Genomic DNA, 22,729 nt, shown 5'->3' on the forward strand with positions numbered 1-22,729 from the left:
TGTTTGTAAACATGCTTTGTATTGGAGTTATCATTAATTCATGGCCAACTCAATGTCCAGTTCGTGTTCATATCGACACAACTGATCACAAAATTGGCTCCTCTAATATTTATTGTGTGGCTGCAGACTCAATTATCTCCCATGATTACGACCAATTCTTCGAAGTGGAGATGAGATAGGACATGAATCTCTGGAGAGGGTCAGGGGCACATGTATCATACTATAGCTGGTAGCTAGACAGAAAATAACTCCCATTGAAGTGACTTCTATCTTGACGAAATGGGCCTTGCCCAAGTAGGAATCAAACCCGCTACCTTAGAGGTAACACCCAGGCATCGATTTTCTTGCAAAAATAAAACAGTCCTAACCTTGCACATGGTGTTTTCCTAATGAGGAATCCGACCAAGTCGATAATCTGTGCAACTTTTTTCCACATGCTTCATGGTTTCATACCAGTTTCCATTGTTTATCACAGTTAGTCTAGCCAGACGATAATAAGACTTTATGCTCAAACATTATGGAAATAGTTGACAGGGTCAATAAGTCACTAGTCCGAAACAACCCCAACCCCAGGGGGGAGTTGCCAGGCTTTCTTGTTACATTTTTCCTGGTCTTGGTAATGCCCCAGCCATTGTGGTGAAAGGCAGACATTCTATTTGCTCCGCATAACAGTCATCCATTTCTATTGATACTGCAATTTTTCTTTATCTACAAATATTTCACAATTAACCTTTCCATTTTCTCCTCAATAGCATTTTGTGCAAAAAGAGCTTTGGTTCATTGGTGATAACAGAACGTATTGATTCTGACAATGTTTACGTACCTGTTATCAGAGACCATTGTTCACAGGACTTTACATGTTGCCTTTGATATTGTGTATATGCATATTTTTTTCGTTAAGAAGTATTCCGATGGGGGGGGGGGGGGGCACTCTATATACATGCATACTCCATGTGCATACCAGCCTTAAATATAGGCTCCTTTTGCAAATAGAGCCACTTCACCTGAGCAGCTATTGCAATTCTGTAGACTACTTCAAGGACAGAACAGAGTGAAAGCACTCACCCCAGTACTGACATGAACAGCAAGAATTAATTCTTGATAACAGTAAGTGCCTGTATAGTGTTTACTGATCAAAACTGATCAATATTGATTGAGATATGGATGCCAGCCTTGAACAGATCTTATAATTAGTCAAGAATGTAGAACTGAATCACAGCAATACAAAGAAGGACTGATCCGACAAAAGCCTGCTTAGCCTAATTATTAACTGTAGCCATATAAAAACAAGCAACCGTTGAATAATATTTACGTTAGGTCCAGTCAAGTCAGTTAGAGTGTACACACTGGAACATGAAGTTATTGCCAGTGCCTCAGTACACATGTAGCTCACAAAAGATTTCCTATGAGGTTCTTCCATTTGTTGAGATAACTCACAACATTAAACCAGTGTCAATGCTTTCATAAGTAGACAAGATTTTTCTTTTTCTTTCTTTTATACTTTATAACCAAAATACACTTAGGTGTAAAAGAGAGAGTCGACTCTTCGTTTTATCAAGATAACACAAACACCAAACCAATGTCAATGCTCTGTTTGGCCCATTAGGTTCCTCTTCATAGACTAAATAACTAAAATAAACATAGGTGGTCAACTTAGTGTGAAAAGTCTGAGCAAATAGAAGGGTTTTGCTTGACAAAGTTAGTTGACTAAGATAAACGTTAGATCGAACTTGAGATTACTCTCAGAACAGTACTCGACAAGCAATCATCCAAATATTTAACAAAGCAGTAAAGTCCTTAATTGTGAAATCTATTTTATAGGGATAACATCCCTCATTGTCAAAAGAAAATGTACAAAATGCGTAAAAAAGCCACCCCATCCTCCCCAATGATTATTTCAAAGAGACTAACAACACAACACATTTGATATTAGAGCGTACCATCAACAGTTATATTCACCCATTTTCACAATATGCAAGGAACCTGCCATATGAAATCAAACAAACTAAACATAAATATTCAAGATATAAGTTAATAAGTTATCATATTTATTTCCATTGCATATATTGCTACAACACAGTTAGAGACATACACATGTAACAGCTAAAAAAGGTACTTGTGATACATGTCCACCAGTGGAAATAAAACACAAGCTCCGTTTTGAATCACGGACCTCCTAATTACATGATGCATGACAAACATCTGGAACTGACAAAGCTTCCAAATAAAAATAGATGCTGCTTAGTTATGTAGCACTGCATTGTCCACTCAGACTGAGATTAACTGAGTGGGGTTTATTAAAAGAATGTCTTTCCAACTTTCCAACCTGATCCCCTCTCAACAAACCCAAGAAAGGAGAAGTCACCCATGCCAATGGTCTCATAACAGCCTCTGACAGAAATTACACAAGTGCAAAGATACTCCTCTGAGAAGGCACTAAGAGACTAGCCAAATTACGTACATGTGAGGCCAAGAGAAACATAATCATGTAACTAAATCAGGGGAATTTTTGGCATCACGTACCAAGTATGGATTAAAGAATCTCATCTATATTTGCCAATACAATTCACTCATATTGCACTTTCTCTGACCAGACTTGAGAACATAGAGTTAGGGTTATCAAGCAGCATCTGCGGGGGACCAAACTCTGCCACTTTGCCATTGTCCATGACTAGAACTCGATCACTCTCCAACACAGTGTTTATCCTATGAGCTATGGTTAGAACCGTCATGTTGGAGAATTCCGTTTTAATGGTTCGCTGGATGAGTTGGTCTGTCTCATGGTCAACGCTGGCGGTTGCTTCATCCATGCATAAAACCTGCAAATAGATCAAAGTCACTTGATAATACTCATTATTATATATTTAAAGTAAGTTAACCACATATCCCTGGCGTTATCCTTTGCAGTGTCCTAGTACCTAGTGACCAGTGGCATTCTAAGCCCTTGAACACAATGACAGTCTTGAAGTAAAAGACCGATATTTGCATCCATCCCCCTGCATCACTCTGCATCACATTTTAACAAATGCTACTAATCCAACCCAAATACCTTAGGCGTGTTATCATACCTTTGCTCTCGTCAAAAGGGCTCGAGCAAGACAAATCAACTGCCTCTGCCCCAAAGAAAAATGCTTTCCCCTCTCTGCCACTTCAGCATCTAGACCTCCCAACCGCTCAACTGGCCTCTTCATGTGACACTTCCCTAGCACCTCCCAGAGCTCAATGTCCTGGCACATCTCAGAGGGGTCCAAGTTTTCCCTCACGGTACCGCTAAACAGGAATGGATCTTGTGGAATGATTGCAAGACGAGATCTGAAATGAACAATTTAGGTTTCGATTTCAATGCAACAGAAAAGATTATAATGCTATTATAATTCGTACCAGAAGTAGAGTAAAATTAAGCTCAATAAAAGATGTCCACATCACACGATTTGTTTGCATTGGACAATTGTAATGTGACAGAGGTTGAACTCTTATACAGGCCGATTCCTATTCCAAAAAATTACCTAAGATCATGGAGCCCAAGATGTGACACGTTCAACCCATCGATCATTATCCAGCCACTGGTCAGCTCAACCATACGATACAGCGACAAAAACAGACTCGACTTTCCTGACCCCGTCCTGCCAACGATACCAATCTTCTCAGCAGATTTGGTCTCGAATGTAACGCTGTTGAGAGCGTTTGGAAGCCCACGTCTGTACTGTAGGACAACGTGGTTGAACTCGATCACACCTTGTAGTGGCCAGAAGGGTGCAGCCTGGAATACAGAAATGACATCATTGATGTTTGAAACTTTCAAGCAGGGAAAGGCTGCGCTACCAAGTAAGTATGTAGTCAGCTTAATTGACGACAGATTGAAATAAGGGCCCAGGCCTGATGTCAGGAATACTGGGCTGTTCAGGTATGTCCGACATCAGTACCATGGTCAGAGCTGGCTGGCTTATGATATCTGGCTTGATATGAAAAAGTGTAATACTCGCCAACCAACAACTTACATATAGCATGCCCTCCAGCTTTTCACATGGTACATCCTCTGTATATTGCTTCGCCCTCTCCATGCTGACCATTTGTTTCTCTGTCTCGGAAAAGAAGGTGACCACGCCGTTCAGGAGACCAGTTATCATCAAGGCATATGAGATAGCAAGGCCAACCAGACCTGAAGAAGGAATTGGAATAATGACAACGATGGGTGAGCGAACAATATGACTCTCAAATCTACCAGTAATAAATGGTAGAAGAAGTCTGTTCAAAAATGGGATAAGGTTGCTCATTTTCTCCAGAAAACTGTTGGAATGAACAAGACATCATCATTGGGTTCTCCCAAGGATCAAACTGGTCCGTATTGCATAGTAGCCAGCAGTGTTCAAAACCACTAGGAAATGAGACTCCAATTGATATCCCTTTTACATGGACCGGGGGGGGGGGGGGGTTATAACTCTTACCTGGATCTACTGTCTGAAAGTTATGTTCCAGAACAGCAATGAATGCTACACCAGTCACCATTGAGACGCCAATAGATTGTAGGCTTATATCAAACCACTGTCCAGCCGCAGTACTGGAGAACTGGGCTCGCTGATTCAGATCGAGACGTCGTTCATTCTCATCTATAAACCTAAAGAAACAAGAGAAAACTAGTGAAACCGACTGAGTACTTGTACTGGCTATTTGAAATCTACCCCTTTTTTAGAGTTCAGGCTGATACCTTCCATATCAGGGGATTTCTGTCCAAATTTTGGCACCTCCCCCTCTTGGGAGGCCTTTTTAGTCGCAAGAAGCTGCTTCATGTTTTGTTTTGTCAGGTGAGTGAGGCAACGAGGCGAGGTCACAAGCATAAAATATGCTGAAATGTGGCCTGAGGCATCTGTCAAAATGCTGCATGACGCCTATTTATATATACAAAAGCAATAATTTGCTAGGGAACAGTGTTCAGGCTGATCAATTATGTGCCAAATCAATAATGACCCCAAATGTTTTCCCTGTGTAAGGTAAAATAAAACCTTCATAATCTTCAAGTACCTCTAAGTTATCTAAGACTACAGACCAACAGACAGCCGAGAATTGCCACCCTAACTTTAACCATGACTATCGTACTCCAACTGGCATTTTTAGTGGAGCATTTGTATATGAAACAGATTATAGTTTCCAGCATTCCTGAGGGCCATGTTACTATTTTTAGCAAACATCGATCCCCCATCCAGTTGATTAAAATAATAAAATGCTTTGGTTGTTAATGAGGTTTGTGACAACTATATAATGCTAATTTGGCATATAGCCAGGGCACCATAATGAAACATTTGCTGCTCTTTTCATAGGTTAGCAGGCTCACATCGCACTAAGGTTTTACCTGACAACCAACTGCCTTAGATAGGCTGTATAGACAGGTATTGCCATCTATAATGTTTTGGGAAAACCAGCTGATAATGCGAGCATGTTTTTTGAGCTGGACATGACCGACATGTGAAAGGTTAGGATTGTGAGACAGCCGATGAAAATGAATTGTCCCTACATGTAAATCACGACAAAAATAACATTATTTATGAGTCGAATAACCATGTGTCACTCACCTTTCCTTTTGCCTCAATGCCCTGATGGTCATGAGGCCAGTGACTGACTCAGAGAAGTGAGCATAGATAGGAGACAATGTCACACTCGTTATACGTTTGAGCTCTCTGGAGGTTTTTCTGTAATAACTCTGAAAGGAAAAGCCAACAAGATCATAAGCACGCACATTGAAATCTTATTTTCATTTGTACTATACCAGGGAATGTTTACTCAGTGTTTCCACTTTTTTGGAACACGCTATAGATTTTGACATGAAACAACTCGAGAGATATTTGCCAGCTATACATTTACCTGTATGCGAATGTAAACAGCTCCTAGCGGTACCAACAGGATGAGGAACCAGGGCAGTCCATAGCATGTGATGACCACGGTACCAAGCAACCCGTAGAACTGAGCAAGGAAGATGTTTAGGACGAACGGCAAGGTGTCATCAATGGCGTAGACGTCTGAGGAGAAACGGTTCAGGATTCTACCAATAGGTGTCGTGTCGAAAAACGTTATTGGTGCCTGAAAGTAAAAAGGCAATATTAAGGCATTTGAGAGTCATTGATGCTCAATAGTGATGTCATTGTCAAAGTTGTCACCGGTCTGCATGAAAGTTTTGTACAATTGTCAGGAGGGAGGGCACAAAATTCTATAGTATAGACATCGAAATGATCAAATTTGTTTCAAACCAACCTGTAGAATACTCTTTAGCAAGTCCGAATGCACAATCTTTGCTGCACATATGCCACCATAGGCAAAGAGGAATGCTCGTAACAGCGTGAAGAGAGAGTTCCCTGCAGCGAGACAGCCATAGACAGTGAGGTAGAACTTGATGTTGTCGTCTGCAGAAGTGATGTTGGTCCATGCAGTATGATTGGAGGTGCTTTCGGACGTCAAATGATGAGAACTGAAAAGAATCAAAATGGTTATAGTGATCCAATCTTAACTGCATTGCTGAAGTTCACATGTCACTGTGCTGCTACCAGTAGATAAAGCTATCAAGGCTCATGTTGCTGACTTGGGAGATTACAACAAGTCAAAGATAACACCACGTCAATGACCTAACTAGTTGAGAACAACCAAGTATACAAGGAACCTTGCCATTGGGTTCATTCCTCATTCAAAGGATGCTCGGGCAATCAAAGTAAATCAACTCACCTGTAGAATTGTAACAAGCCATAATCTTGGTGTGGTCCCACAAGACTTTCATTTCCCTTGGGATGGTGAGCATGAGAGACCCAATATGACAACCACCAGTCGTTTATATTTCTGGAGCCTGAAATAGACGGTTGATGATCAAATATTTCATAGCGCTGCTAAACTAATAGGAGCCACTCAGCTCAAGGGGTGAAAATGCTGCTCTATCAAACGCAATAGGTACTGAGGTTCGAATTGATGGAGTTATTCTTTATGCAGATCATTATTCTTGCGCACTAGGGGTAACGTTTGTACTGCTGTCGAAAGAACTTGAAACAGTTTTTACCTTGCATGAGAAATAAAGACAAGAGAACAGCTGGTGCCAAGCAAGCACCCACAGCCTTCCAGTACGACTGGTACACATGGAACCGTACCACACCGGTCTCCTGTTCTTCCTCTTCCACCAGGGTGTCCACTGCGTCGTCATCATTGTGAGATTGTTCCAGCGTGTCTTCGCCCTCGGCATCCTCTGTGATGGAATCCTGAGCTGACTGAACTGACTGAAGACGCTTTATGATGGAACTTCCAAGGATGTCACTTGGTGGTCCTGGATTGAGAGAAAATGCAGAGAACAATGGTGAGTCGTTATGTCAACATCCTGAGGAAATCAGAGTTTGCTGTTTGATTCTCTGGTCAACTTTGCTGAAGTTCTAGCTCAAAAGCAATTGCACCCAATCAGAGTGCTGAATATTCAGCATGCATTTACAAATTTCAAATGTTTAAAGGACGACGTCAGCCTTTAAGGTTAAAAACATCTCGGGTCCTGACCTAGATTATTTAGGTGCTTTGTAGTAATATAGGATGTCAAGTTTGAAACAGAGTCCCATTTAAGAGCACTTGGCATAAGAAGAGACACTTTAAAATGTATTTGGTACATTCCATTGAAATCATATCATTGATGATATAGTATTCTCTCTGACCTGACAAATCTAAAGCAGTTGTAACATGTTTTTCACCTAATTAGCGTACTCTCATTTAACTGAGCAAAGGCCTATTCTGACATAACAATGCAATAGAATGGGACAGTTCATTTGATTTGTAGGTTGTTACAATAGACTAATAGTCCAGTCCAGGCTAACTTTGACTGAATTTCTCTACATACAACACTTTATGTGATGTACATTGTTTTAGGCCAAAGTTATGCCGTATTTAACTCAATGAAATAATGTCAAATGTCCAAAGTACTCAGATAAAGAGATCACCCTGATATCCTGAAACATAACCAGCTGGCATTCAGAGGTGACCTGTTTTATTAGAATTCATTCAGGGGGACCATGCAGATTGTTTGATTCATCTTGTGGAAACAACAAGTGCTTGAGCTGTGACTGTAGTCTGAGAGTGTGAAAGACTCTTTTGAAAACATCAGGAACTCGACTCAATAACCTGTGTGCCTTGATCTTGTGTATGGCCATGCATTTCTAATATCAGGATCAGCTGTTTTGTCAGAATTTATCGTGACTTTTGTGTTAACGGACCTGAAGAGCATTGTACAAAGACATTTTCAGGGAATTCTGACTCTTCTCATAAGGAACTGGAAATAACTGTGCTTCTTGATCCAGTGTTAACATTAAATACATTCTGGATTTACGACCCACTGAATTTTTTTTCAGGAAAGTCGACCACCTGGCAGTGACTACCATATGTCCTATAGGCCTATCGGCAGCAGACTCAACACCTACAGAACGGCTCAGATGATGTTGGCCAAACTGCAACACGGTCTCAGGGCTGTCACCTTCACCACCCTGCTACTCGTCTCCGTAGTAACGGTGCCAATCAGTGTCATGTTCACCACTCTTCCCTTCCTATTACTCACCATCCCATTCTTTAAGGTACCACTACAATTCCAGATGCACAGCAATGTGCTCATTCTGTGGGAAACATTTGTCGTGGTAAGTACAATTTTTAAGTTTACTACAGTAGAACCTCTCTATTAAGGACACCCTCGGGACTGAAAAGGGCTGTCCTTAATAGGGTGGTGTCCTGATTAGAGAGGTCTAATTGAATGGAAAGATTCAATTTGGGACCAAATCAAGTGTCCTTAATAGGGAGGTTGTCCTTAATAGAGGGGTGTTCACTAAGGGAGGTTCCACTGTACTTTCTTAACAACCCCATTCCATTTACGATTTCAGCCCTGTGCCCATTAACACTTCTGTTTTATCAACGCAATATCACCAAAGTCAGTCACTTGTACATCTGTCGACAAAACAGTACTGTTTAACTGTAAAACTGTACCCGCAGCGATATTTGCATTATCATACATAACTGATGACAACTGTCTAAGTGCCCGCAAACATCCAATAACTAAATCATGTGAAATCATACAAGAACACCTGCTAGCATGTATAAACATCTGACTGCATGAATAAAAGTTACGATAGCTATACAGTTGGATCAAGAGATATCAACAAATGTTTTAAGTGGTCAACATGATCAATGGTTACCAGTTTGCATTCATTGATAGCATAATTCATTCCATGTTGATTCCTGTCCATAACCTATGAAAAAACAAAAATCAGATTTATTTCTTGTCTAAAGTTTAGCAGTGTAATATTTATAATTCGCTATAATTCTCCTTTAAAATAGTCTATACATTAGAACCTCTCCATCAAGGACACCCTTGGGACTAACAAATCCTATCCTTAAATTGAGAGGTGTCCTGATTACAGAGGTCACAGTCAATGGAAATGACCAACTTGGGACCAAATGCGGTGTATAGAGAGGTGTCCGTTTAAAGGAGGTTCCACTGTATTTATTTCAGGGCCTCCTTGAACATGTTGCCGGCATCAAAATCAAGATATTTGGCGATTCGATTAACACCCACGACAACTGTCTCTACCTGATGAACCATCGCACCAGATTAGACTGGTTGTACTTCTGGGTGCCTTTACTCAGAATGAAAGCATTAACTCATTCAAGAGTAATCTTAAGAGCAGATCTAAAAGAGATACCACCAACAGGTAAGGTTGACCTTGCTGACCTTCAGAAAAAGGTCAAGGCCAATGGAGCCATGACAACATGACAAATGATTTCAATTTAACCAATTGGCAGCCAAATTTCAACCACAATCGTCATGTTATGTAAGCTCTGTTGCAGGTCGCAGCGAATATTATAGCTTGCTTGCATGGTGCTGACATAATTTTTGCCTTTGTTTGTAGGTTGGGGTATGCAAATGGTCAATTTCGTCTTCATCCATAGAAGATGGGAGACGGATAAGGAAATATTGAGGAAGACACTAGATTACTTCAAAAATATGCAGAAGCCCACACAGGTAAGGTCTTATCAATGTGAAGAGGAACCTATAAACAGTACTGGTCACAACTACACTTCTTGGAAGTCATGCGTACCCTTGGCACTGTAACACGAAGGCTGCCTACAGACTACAGTTAACCCTTTGCATAGTATAGCGCTGTGCAGAATCAGCACCGTATTGCCCACGGGTTTTCCTTTTTTTGATGTAGGATGTCCTGGACTCTTATCAGATCTCCAAATGTAAGTACTAGCCTAAATGTTCTTGGTGTTTCTATTCTTTCAGCTTCTCATCTTCCCAGAAGGAACCTCCCTTTCTAAGGATATGAAGGCTCGGAGTGATAAATTTGCCAAGAAAAACAACCTCCCAGAATACAACTATGTCCTCCATCCAAGGACGACTGGCTTTACATATCTAGTACAACACATGAAGAACAGTAAGATTACTGGAGTTTTTTTTGTTTATCTTCATAAAGTGAACCCCTTTCGTTTTACAAGCATTTCACAAAAGGGACACGAAAATGTATAACTTAATGGTCTTCTCATTAGTTGGAAAATGCACCCAAACCTTCATTCATTGTGGAAGATGTTGCAGAAATATTAAAAATTTGAATCACAAAGCTGGTTGTTTATTCAAAGAAAGTCAAAGTCATATGTGCCTATGTGTTGATATCACGATAATACCTTGACCACAACTTGAAATACTGAAAGACATTCATTCCATTTCAGACAACTCATTCGATGCTGTTTATGACATCTCCATTGGCTACCCAGATAAAACGGTAGAGCACGAACTCCACATTCTAAAAGGAATATTTCCTACAGAAGTCCATTACCACTTCAAACGTTACGCAGCACAGGATTTACCAAGTGACTCAGAAGGCTTGGAAACCTGGTGCCAGAAACGCTGGCAGGAAAAGGAAAAACAGTTAGAATCTTTCTACAAAACTAAACAATTTGATGGACCGCTAGCTGCATGTCGAGACTCGAAGTATCTCTCCTTCCTTGCGCTATTGGCCGAAATCTTGCTAAACGGTAGCTGGATATGGCTTATGTGTTGGAGCCAACTTGTGTTTTGGTATACCACGCTATGTGTAGTTTTGATGATAATAATCTACATTTATGCACGGAGATGCCATGGTGGCCTGGACTTCATGTTGATAGACTTTTATAATTGCTTTTATAACGATCGATTCAAGACAGAATAGGACTCACACTTCACATGTATATCACTGCAACCCTGCCAGAGGACTCATTCTTTATATCACTGCATGTTTGTATACTTACATGTATGTAATTAGTATGCAATAGTTCTTAAGCCTCACAAATCCAACTCCTTTTCGGATAGAATATATATTTGTATTTCTGCGTATCATCACCCCACCGCCAACACAATCATGATCCCAGCTTTCATCCTCCTTTCAAACTATAACTTATATTGTGACACCGTCTCAAATTTGTGACAAAGAAAAAGAATACACTTACCAGCCTCTATGATTCTTCCTTCCTCCAGAACAATGATGAGATCAGCATGTTTGAGAAGCTGCGTCTGATGCGTGCAGAGCAATCGGGTTTTATGACGTAAAATACCCATGATGCAATTGGAGAATATGTGTTGTGCAACATGAATATCGACAGCCGCAAATGGATCATCGAGAAGATAGATTTCTTTATCCTGGAAAAGAAAGATAAGTACAACGGGATTAGATAAAAATCACCTCAGATCATCCGACAAAGACATTGTAGACAGTTTGACAGAAGACAGTTGTCCGTCAGTAGACAGTTCTAGACAGGTTAGAGATAGACCACGTCAGAACCTTTTTGGCACCAGCCATGACCAAAGCTCTAAAAACTGCATGGTATATTTACCTGATAAATGGCCCTGGCAAGTCCCACTCTAGCTTTCTGGCCACCACTAAGCGTCACACCATTTTCACCAACCTCAGTTTGATCGCCAGCTGGCAAAATCTGAAACAGAAAGTAAGACTTCAGTTTGGGTGGAGATGATGATGGATTCTTGAGAATTTCACAACAAATGCTCCATTCTCTAAAGGGAAGGTATTCTTCTTAAATAATTAGTAGAATGCTAGCATATACCTGATAAATCACAGAATGTGCTGGCCTCTATATATGAGTTTACACACATTATCTTGAACCCATTCGTCTTTTAAACCTTTTTGGCGATCCAAAAGGAAAAACTAACCTTCAGATCTTCAATTAATGCACAGCCCTCAATCACAGCTTGGTATCTTGTTACATCAAAGTGTGCACCACCAATGATATTCTCCCTGATTGTGGCATGTTGAATCCATGCCTCCTGACTCGTGTACCCAAATCCTTGGTCCAGGCATGTCACTTCGATTGAGCCTCCTTCGTGAGTCATCTCAGCAAGAATGGCAGCGAGTAGGGAACTTTTACCAGAACCTACTTTACCAACAATGCCCACCAATTGACCCTGGAAGATTTACAGGAAGAATTCAAAAAGAGAGTCCACAGCAATATCGATAAGCTTAGGAATGTCCGTCCATGTTTGAAACATGGTGTTTGTTAGGAGTAGCTACAACCCAGCAATGTCCCTACTACATGTATACAAGAGAAAATGGCACTCACTTCTTCTTACGTAGGTTTATGTCAGTAGAAAAAGGCTGTATTTATCACTTCACCATGCTCACCTTTTTTACACTGATATTTATATCTTCCAATTTCTGAGTTCTGAATTCAGATGACAGTGTCTCGTTCCCTGCAGTCTCACTGTCACTTGGATGATGACTGGACTCTTCTTCATCACTATCTTGTCTATGCCAGGAAAAAGCACCATGTTTGATTCTTATCATTGAAGAATCTGAAAAAAACCCGAGGAATGTAGGTGCCAAGATTTCCCTATCTTGGGTAAAAAAACAAATATGACTTCAAAATCATTTAAAATCTGTCTGAGCAACCAAAATGGACAACAAGCAAAAGCTGAAGTGGCAATAGGGTAATATCTGGATATTCAACCTGTGGTGTAGTATCACTATTATCTCATGTTCCTTCTGAATTCCAGTGCAAATTACTAAAATCACTGGTATATAAGCAGTCTTTAATCAGGGCACCCATCTATCCTCAAGCTGGCCCCAAACACTCATCAGATACTGGACTCAACCTCAGGTAAACTAACCCTGATATGGTGGTCTTACTGACCAACACATTACAGATACATGTATGAAGAAGAAATACTCACTATCTATCGTCGGAGCTTTGGAATAATATGCCGCAAGGTCAAGCTCATCCAACTTCATGAACTTCTCGAGTCTCTTAAGGGATACCCACGCCTCCATCAGGCCATTGATAACCCAAGGGAAGGCATTGAGGGGCATGATCAGGATGTTGAACAACGCTAGACTAGTGAAGACCTGAAATCAGATACAAATTCAACCCTTTTAGATAAGGATGGAAAAATACTCAGTGAGAAGATGGAGAACCTACTACTACGGAGATCCCCTTCAAGAAAGGTAACGAAAAAATTAACGAAAAAATTCACTAACACCATTATATGAATGGTATCTAAACATCTGGGGAAACTTCCAAGATAACGTCCGTGTATGGCAGTGACAGAGTTTAAGACAGGGCTCCCCAAGGTTTTTGTAGTTGGCACTGACCTCACCCTGATTCCCTACTTGCAACCTACCTTGGCTGCAGTCAGAGTATTCCCCATCAAGGCGTACGTTGTGAAGGATAAGATAGAGATGAGCACGGGAGTGGTTGCCCAGAAGTAAACACACAGCGCATCCAAGTATTTCCGGCCCCTCAAACTGCTGAGCTCAGCAATTCGTATCCTATTGATCCTCTCCATAAACGTCTCCTCTAGAGCGTAGAACTTGATGACTCGAATACCATTCAGGACTTCATTAACCACCTGGTGTGTAAAGACAAGAAGAAGGGTTGGAGTCGGGGAAAAGTCCAACATTTCAAACTTTCCAAGTTGAGCCAGAGATCATTGTACAACCCCGTCAATATAAGTCACAGGAGTTCATGCCAGTACCTACTGTCTTGTAAGAAGTCAGATTATCTTACATATCTTTACACATTAATATATTTGAACATATTTACCCAACCTCTCTTCCAACTCAGAGCAAAATGGAGGAAAGACTTTAAAGAATTTTTTCAAATGCAATGACGAAGTAGATGCACTTTGTAGTTTCTTACCTTGACTCTCCCGTCTTTTTGTTCCATCATGGCCTTACTTAATGACCCAATCTTGACTGCTATCCAGCGATTGATAGGTATGAGGAGCACCGCGAACCCAAGCCCAGCCAAGAATGCCAAGCCAATCTGTCGATACAATAAGTACAATGATATCGCAACCTGGAAGAGCAAATGAAGAGAAACCTATGTCATTAACCATACCCAATAATCCTTTAGAGAAATCTTCTTCTCACATGAGTCCCTACCCTGACTACGTATGTCTTTAGTCGTAGGGTACGGACGCATGTGACACAATCGCTAAAACCTTTTACACCAACACATAGAAGCAAAATTCAAAAAGCAACATTGATTTACTTAAAAATGTCTTTACCTGAAAAGGTAAACTCCAGAACTGGTGAAAACTGGGAGCAAAGTTGACGATCCTATCAGTGTCTGTACTCATGAAGTTGACAATTTCTCCAGTGGTGAATTTCCCCAGCGAGACCATACTGACAGACACGGTCTTGTAATACACCGTCGTTATAATCGATGCCCGAATCTTCAAGCCGACCAAGTTGCACAAATAACCAAACTGGTTATTTGCCACGGCAGTGATTAAAGTCGATAAAAACAACCCACATGCATAGAAGTATCCATGCTGTGAAGGCTCGTTTTTATTTTCAATGTACGAGACGAGTAAGTTCAGTAGAATCGGCCCAGCGAATGCAGACAAGTCGGCGATCAGTTTTAAGATTCCAATTGAATAATACTCCAAGCCAAAAGCTCTATTCATAGCCCGAAGTAAAGTAGTTTTTCCTCGACTAGACGCAGAACTGTTGTTGTCGACGAACCGGACATGGGGACCATCACCAGTGGAAGGTGTGTCACCGTCTTGAACAGAATTCTGAGCTACATTAGATAAAGCTTTGCGGAAAGCTATCTGAACAGTCCGGGTCTGTAGATCTTTTGGCAGTTGGTATAAATCATCGGCAGAATGAATCATTTCTGCAGCACCTTTCCTCAAAAGGGGGCGCACCCAACAGAATGTTAACCGATTGAAAATATTAGCACCATCATAACCGTCTCCAAAATCGTCATGTGGAGTTATTGATCCATAAGTCTGCAATCTCCCTCTTCCGAGTAACGACTGGCTCTCTCCACTTTCACCAGGATACTGAACTTGAAGACCATCATAGTGTCCATGCATTGGGTCCTTAATTGGAATGAGTGACAATAAATAGAAGAAATGAAGCCCCGCTTCAACATAGCTCACATAGTTCTCAGCAGTATAGGTTGGGTTCTCAATGTACAATACCTTACGAATGTTAGATTGTAGTTCGATCACAACTGCAGCAAGAACAAGCGCGTATGAGACAAGGATAGGGGTAGGACCCCTCAGAGGGATTCGGTGTATGTACACCGTCCTTAACTTCCAAAGATATCCTATATGAAACAACCACGTAAGTATCGAGACCCCAGAAGCTATTAGACTCACGAGACTCATATCAACTTTGAACACAACGTAGGACAGTATAATTTCCATTACTGGAGCCAAGACAAGTGCTGTCGTCACAATCAGTCGGAAGGTTATCACACCAGGTTTGACCACATTTGAATGGATCATCTGTTCGAGCTGTGTGTACTTTGCCAGGTGGTAAATGCTAATGACAGCCAGAAGAAAGTTGGTCCCTGATATCAGTACAAGCAGCTCAAAGCAATGATTGAAATCGTCATTGCTCCACACGGTAAAATTGTCCGCCTTTGTTCCGCAGAACTCCGACCAGCTCCAACTGTTCATGTTATCCATGGCTTATGTTATTCAAGTCTATCTCTGCTATGTCACCCGTTTCCTTGAATGCTGGTCTCCGGCTCATGCACTGGGTACATAGCTCTTAGTGGTCCTTTATAGAGAACGTCTAACATCTGAGACTGAGTATTGGCACGAAGACCTGCAATGGGAAAGGCAAAAGCCGATCAGACTATGCAATGAGGTAAAAGCTAAATAGATGGATGGATGGCCATTAATGATATTTCAAGTGGGGGTCTTAGACCAGATGGGTATCCTAGGGACTTTGGGTCAGTGGCAGTCAACTTAATGGTCACAGTTGGCCGTAACACAAACTCTTAGTTAGACTTATCGGCTCTGAAGATCACAAGTCTTTATAGGTGTTTTTACTCAATTTTCTCATTTCTCACTTTGAGGGCAATATACATGTAGTTCTTTTTTAAACAGTTGACCGGTTGGCCTTTATTATTTTGGGGCCTAGCAGATACAGAGGCCCTCCTGTCCTCTCTCTAGCCCTCCCCTACCATGGCCATGGCCCCACCCTTGATTGAATCGGGGGTGGGTGTCCGGGAGGACAAGTCAAGGGGGGGAGGATTTTGATATGAACCCCAATAATAATCTGCCATCCACTAGAAACAAGAAGGATAACCCCTCGCACTATAGTGTCCTTGTCAGTAGGCTTAGCCAGTTTTTTTTAAATGGTGATCATTTAGGCCCAACTTACTCACTACTGACCAGGATTAGGAAAGAATAGTTATTACTATCAGTATACGTATGGGTCATATGAATAAAGACCAGCAAAAGCTTTTATCTTAATGTCCATGCACATTTACGCTAGGCCTTTAATATTCATATCATCCAATGTTTGTGTATACTCCAAGTGAAAATAGTTGTATTAAAATATCGATTATTTACCAATACAGAAGACCGATCGTGGTAAAATGGACAGCCCCTTTGGTCGGGAGATATAAGCATGTAATAAACGATATCTAATAGCTGGATAAATATCACTTCAATGATGATTACATTGGATTTAAATCGGGAAAAAATTGGCGTCTGCGATTGATTTTGGCCGCCATGTTTTAACTCTCTAGAGCCGAGAGCAAAGATTCGAGCGCGGGAAATATGAATTTAAGTGTCCAGCTACTAAGTGTCCATCTAAATGCGGCATATCCTGCGGGCATATCCTGGGCCCGGCCCGGGGCCTTTCCAATTATCACCATGTGCCACTGCCAGTGGTGCAGGCCACTCAGCAGCACCACCAGTTGGCCTCGTGACAGGTGTCAGTCAAATTTCCCGCCAAAACGGATAGGCCTAAGCGTTGCTATGCAAAAACGCCAACATGTGCTCGGGATCCGATTAGGCGTTTTAGTGTTCATACATGCTAGCACAGTGTATGCTAGTAGCTAGTCTTTCTACTTGTCACATGTCATATAGCGGACTGTTATTGACTCCACTTACTTCTAGGAGTCGATATTGAAAACTGATCCGTTAGTAGTGTAAGTGATTTTTCATTTTCTTTAGTCATGTTAGTGTACTAATTGTTCACCAGCCGTTTTGACTTTAGCTAGCAGCTAGCATTTGGCTTGCAGGGACTGGTTAATGTAGCTTAGCCTACCCTGTATGATTGTAGATAGGCCTAGACCCACCCCTCCCTCACCCCTCCAAAAAGTACCCCTTTTTCATTTTCTCAGGGATTTACACTCAAATTTGGAACTCAAAATGACCCCCCTTACCAGAAAATTGGAATGTGCACACACATCCCTTTAGGTCTCTGACTTTGGGGAGCAAGGCCTATAGACTAGCCATTCACTGCTAGGAGATGGAGACAGATTGCTGACACACTGCCCACCAAATTGGTGACCTGGCTGTTTCAGTTCACTTGATTAGTTTCTTCTTGGAGGAAAACACATTAAGCTTAAAGATTTACCACTAGAAATAAATGAGGTATAAATTAAATGTCTCACTGACAATGATATCTATTGCTTCGCTGGACTAGGCCTATGTCACTCATATTAGGACATCTTAGTGTTTTCGCTTCTGCAAGCCTGGACAATCATCCTTGAATGGTAAGCGTGAAATCCTTTGGCATCATGGGGCTTTATATTGTGTTTATTCAGACAGTGTAAAGTAGTCATTGGCATAAGTATTGGGGAACGATATCAAAATACATTTTGTGACGAACATTCTTGATCTCTTGGAAACAAGGTGAATATTTTTGTTGATTGTGTGAAAACTAACCTTAGATTAATATATCTTTCATGATCTGAGGAACATTTTTAAATTCTTGATTGCAGTATATGAACAATAGTGTTAATCATCCATATTTTAAGTCGTCTTATTTTCTTGAACTTCATACCTTTTTTTATTCGTAAACCTCCTTTATCTACTAGCTAAATAACTGAGATTTAACTGAGCTGTATCTCATCTGGCCTTGAATTGTACAACCACAGGGTTAGAATAGTTGTTGTCAAATACAGGCTTGTTTACACGAAAATATGAATTTACCCTGTTTAATCCATTAATTCATACTGATCAGGCAACTTACTCCTAAAATCCTCTATGCAAGTCCTGCTGAGCTACAGGGTCAAAAGTTTAGGGGCAATGGTTTGTGTTTGATTCATGATGATTTTATTCATCGCCTGTATTGTTTTAATGTGATATAAGATAGGAGAGACCCCTATCAATGACTTTGTGTAACTTAATCTGACCTACCTGGCTCCTGTCTGTAGCCTCCCTTTAAATGGGAAAAACAGGCCTGTGTTGATATCCATATTTGGTTTGTACTTCTGCCCTCTTAGAAAAAGTACTCTAGCTTGTTAGGATTATTCCAGATGAGCAACCTTGAGTGGAAAGGGCCTTTACACGTTAGGCTAGGCTCCAAGACTGTTCAGACTTTTTAAAGTCGTTTCTCATAAGCTGATACAAGACACCAAGGCACCTGTTTTATTCTTTCAGGATCTTCAACCCAATCCAAGATGTAGTCACAACCTAAGACCCACCTAAACATTCCGTCCAAATGGTCTTCTACAAATTGTAGCTTACTTCCTCAACCTATAGTGCCATCAATCAAGACAATGATTAAAACACCCCTTCCAGTATCTGGCAGTCCGCCTTTACTGCGATCGAGCTCTTCTCATAAAATGGCACCACGGAATATGACAGGGTTATACCTTGGCAGGGTAAGTGTCTTTTGAATTTCCTTCTTGGGTTTCAGGTGTAAGGTTACGCGAAGATTGCCAAATCAAGCTGTGTTTGAACTGACTCTAAAGATGAAAAAATTCCAAAAAATGTTTTCACTTTTTTTCTGCTCAAAATGCAGAAACATCATCAGTCCAAAAAAATTTTTGACTTTGAAAATTTTCAGAATTTTGAACTTTTATGAAAAGAAGAAAAAATTGCCAAGTCCAAATATTTTTTTCTGCTCAAATTGAAGGAACATCATCAGTACCAAACCTTTTTTGACTTTGAAAATTTTCAGAATTGAAAAGATGAAAAAAAATTTTGGCAATAAAATATTGATGGTCACAGCTTTTTGGTGTTGGTCACAGATAGCAGGGCCATTCAGTCACTAAATTATGATCATTACGCATTGTATCATGGTTATCGAAAAAACTATTGCTGCAGGTCATAATAAACCTTTTGTGATAAACACAAACTTGTCAATATTTGGCCAAGATTCAGTATTCTGAATTTCCTCAGGTCTGGTTGGCTAGGACTTGGAGCTGCAGTATTATATCATATCGGTTTTTTTAAGTTTTCTGCAGGAGTTACAGGATTGTCTCTCATTTATATCAGGTAGGCCTAATGTTTGGTTACTATCCTGTGGAAATCTGGGGTTCATGTTTGCTTCTCCAGCCCTCACACAAGCCACTGAGACATTTCCCTTCATTGGCTGAGGTACTTGTACAACTGTATATCAACCAATGGGCGAAAAGTCTGAGGGGATTAATTCTGATTTCCTGGTGATGATTTGGTACAAATAACTCTTTAAAAATTTGTTGTTCAAAGAGGACTCAGCATTGAGTTGAACTTTTGATAAACTTTCTTTAAGGGTTAATTCTAATAGATATTTCTAGTACTGTATAATCCTTTAATGAACAGAAAAGATTAAAGTGTCAGATAATCAGGGAAACTATCATCAAAATTGACACTACACATTATTGTCGAGTAGGCCTACATAAAAGGACTGCTAGCTTGTTGTCAGCATGGATGTATTTTCGATGGACAAACGTTTGAGGAAGGGGAGACTTAATAAGGTAAGCAAAGAAGTTCTGCTCAGCTAAGACTGAAGCTGTCATTCATTTCAGGAGAAGAACATTTATCATTTTTGGTCATTTGCATGGTTTTATGGGTCCTTGTCCTATGACAGCATCTGTTTCTGGTAATGAAAAGGTGGTGTGACTATGGACCTCGTCCCTTCTTAAAGGGTCAATTACTTCGGATAGGATGTCAACTGTGTTATTAGGTTCGGTGCGGAATAAAAGAGCCATCAGCGGCATGGACATAGCAGCGTTCAGTAGCATCGTCAAGAATTAATAAGGACTAGTCTTTATTAATTCTCGGCATCATGCATTCCTGCATTCAGTGGCATGACGAGTATTTTGGGCCATTGTAGCATACCTCAAAACAGCATTGAAAGACCAGCCCATGTAGTGAAATGGTTAAGAGAACTTCTTATGATATAAACAGAAAGAAACCTCATTATATATCGAAAATCAGTATTCTTAACCTATATGCCTATGTATGAAAAGTACCAACTTTACCAGACTACCAGGCTATTTTCTTATAGTTAAATTTCCCACTTTTATGCTTCTTTCTTAAGCAAATAGACATAGGGGCTTTAAGGCTTGTTTGGGATTGTGGTCTGGCCAGGAAAATGGGGTGACCAAACATTCGTTTGTTGATCGCAAATAAAGCGATTGATTACGAGCGTTATTAGTTTGTAGTTGAATACAAATTGTAACTAGGTTGTGGAGTGATTTTTTAAACTTTTTTCAACATGGTCGAGATGTCTCAAGTACAAGCAGACTATGATGCAGTTTGATTTTCCTTAAAGCTGAACTGTCTCCCAAACATCAAAAGAGACCTCCAGTTGGTCTTCAGACTGATGAAGCTGCGAGTTGCATTGAAATGTGCTTAGGTCTGCAGCTAGATCATGGCTGCAACATCTTTTTTTTAACTGTTGGCACCTAGATGGCCATAAAATGCCAGCATAAAATATTGAAGGAACACGTATTTGGTGTCATTGTCTATGGGTCATATAATGACAGGACGGGTCATGTGTAATTCTGATGTTTTCAGGACCTCATGCAAGCCGTTATGAGGCCAAGTAGCGCTACCTTTAAACTGGAAGAGGTGAACAGCAGTCCAGAACTTATTACTGTGAAATCACATACCACTGAGAAGGTGAATCTGTCTTTCGTTTGCATTAGTTTGCAATGTAATTATAGTGCTTTTACTTATTTAGATGTCATGATCATGCTTCCGAAATTTACTTTGCACAGTATTTGGTGTAGTTACTGTGTCAACTGGTTATGAGCCAGCTGAGAGGCATCTTTACCATGAATATAAATGCCCATTGCCAGCAGTTCATTGATAAACAGCTGCTATTTACAGGTAAAACTAACCTCAGCAGGCTTAAAGCCGTTCATTCAGTAGCTTATACTTAGTTGGGACTCTCAGGATCAGGAATTTGCTTAGCTTTACTTTTACCTTAGTAGACACTTCTTTTCATATTTTCTTATTTTGGTCACAGAGAATGTCTGCATTATTTTGCTTATGAAAAATCTAAAGCTTTTGGTTGATTTCTTTTCAGCAATAGGTGTGATATTGAAAGCATGTCGTTGTAACTAAGGAGTATTTCTTTCAGGAACCAACCGTCTCCACGGTGCTGTATCCAGCTGATCTTGAGGCAGAGCAGGATGACCTTGAACAGGTGACCTTGACTCCTAGGTCTTGACCTTGACCTGTATATTGCTTTTCCTATGTTTGCCTGTGTTTTGCTTTTGATTTGTAGCTCTGCTGTAGAATGCTTTGGTGAATAGTTGATTTATAATGTGTGTTTTTAAATTAGTTTGCTTATTAATTAAATACTCTACTTTCCCTCAAGGTGGCATTGTGAGCACTTGAAGTCCAAATATTTTTTTCACTTGTTTTTTCTGCTCAAAATGAAGCAACATCATCTGTCCCAAAACTTTTTTGGCTTTGAAAATTTTTCAGAATTTTGAACTGGCTCTGAAAGATGAAAAAATTTCAAAGTCCTAATTTTTTTTTAACTATTTTTTTTTCTGCTCAAAATGAGCAACATCATCAGTTCCAAAAGATTTTTGGCTTTGAAAATTTTTCAGAATTTTGAACTTATGAAAAAGTTCAACAATTTTGGCAGGAAAACCTTATCATACATTTTGTCCCCAGATTTTCAACTTCACTAACGCAACCCCCCGGTAACGCGACCATTCAACCTTGGTCCCAGGAGTGGTTGTGTTACCGGGGTTTCACTGTATTGGATTTTATGCAGCAAAAGCTAAACTCTTCATATGGGTGCATTTTCATCAATGAGTTTATTTCAAATTTATTTTAATTCAATTTCAGGCTGATTTACCTATGAAGAAAGCTCAGTCAGCGTTACTCCCAAGGGGACGAGGTTGTGCCTACCGGTGTAAAACACCGACTGAGGAGAGACGATATGTAAGTTAGTTAAGTTGGTGTAGTGGCTCAGGTCTGTGACTAGCAGTCATGAGGTCTCTGGTTTGATCCCCACTGTCAGTATTATACTCTTGGCCG

General features: G+C 40.4%; 3 protein-coding genes across 6 annotated transcripts in view; 2 read left to right on the forward strand and 1 right to left on the reverse strand.

Moving 5' to 3' along the window:
- Positions 1-1,891: 1,891 nt before the first annotated feature.
- LOC135485453 (ATP-binding cassette sub-family C member 10-like) lies at positions 1,892-17,015 on the reverse strand. Of its 2 annotated transcripts, none has more exons than XM_064767469.1 (19): positions 16,970-17,015; positions 14,549-16,106; positions 14,179-14,337; positions 13,661-13,888; positions 13,214-13,385; positions 12,666-12,835; positions 12,197-12,448; positions 11,863-11,961; positions 11,479-11,668; positions 7,034-7,294; positions 6,709-6,826; positions 6,244-6,457; positions 5,857-6,072; positions 5,568-5,695; positions 4,446-4,615; positions 3,999-4,159; positions 3,507-3,760; positions 3,069-3,312; positions 1,892-2,819 (listed from the first exon to the last, which is right to left on the reverse strand). In XM_064767469.1, exons 2-19 carry the CDS (start codon positions 15,962-15,964, stop codon positions 2,571-2,573), a joined length of 4,701 nt encoding a protein of 1,566 aa, XP_064623539.1. In that variant the 5' UTR covers positions 15,965-16,106; positions 16,970-17,015; the 3' UTR covers positions 1,892-2,570. The 2 variants fall into 2 exon arrangements, with proteins under 2 accessions (XP_064623539.1, XP_064623538.1); XM_064767468.1 differs by having other exon boundaries at positions 16,859-17,009.
- Positions 7,928-11,478, forward strand: LOC135485454 (lysocardiolipin acyltransferase 1-like). The gene is made up of 5 exons (XM_064767470.1): positions 7,928-8,636; positions 9,506-9,704; positions 9,903-10,015; positions 10,280-10,430; positions 10,723-11,478. Exons 1-5 carry the CDS (start codon positions 8,388-8,390, stop codon positions 11,199-11,201), a joined length of 1,191 nt encoding a protein of 396 aa, XP_064623540.1. The 5' UTR covers positions 7,928-8,387; the 3' UTR covers positions 11,202-11,478.
- A 343-nt stretch (positions 17,016-17,358) lies between the features above and the next one.
- LOC135485455 (uncharacterized) overlaps positions 17,359-22,729 on the forward strand; it is a 56,362-nt gene continuing 50,991 nt past the window's right edge. For 2 of the 3 annotated variants that reach the window (XM_064767471.1, XM_064767473.1), the window contains exons 1-5: positions 17,359-17,442; positions 18,902-19,125; positions 21,248-21,352; positions 21,816-21,881; positions 22,538-22,633. In XM_064767471.1, the coding sequence (XP_064623541.1) occupies positions 19,021-19,125; positions 21,248-21,352; positions 21,816-21,881; positions 22,538-22,633 (372 nt within the window). In that variant the 5' untranslated portion in view covers positions 17,359-17,442; positions 18,902-19,020. Of the gene's footprint in view, positions 17,443-18,088; positions 18,152-18,901; positions 19,126-21,247; positions 21,353-21,815; positions 21,882-22,537; positions 22,634-22,729 lie in introns of those variants that run through there. The other variant, XM_064767472.1, reaches the window with a different exon arrangement.

This window comes from Lineus longissimus, chromosome 3, assembly GCF_910592395.1.
Source record: "Lineus longissimus chromosome 3, tnLinLong1.2, whole genome shotgun sequence".
In the NCBI taxonomy this organism is placed as follows: Eukaryota; Metazoa; Nemertea; class Pilidiophora; order Heteronemertea; family Lineidae; genus Lineus; species Lineus longissimus.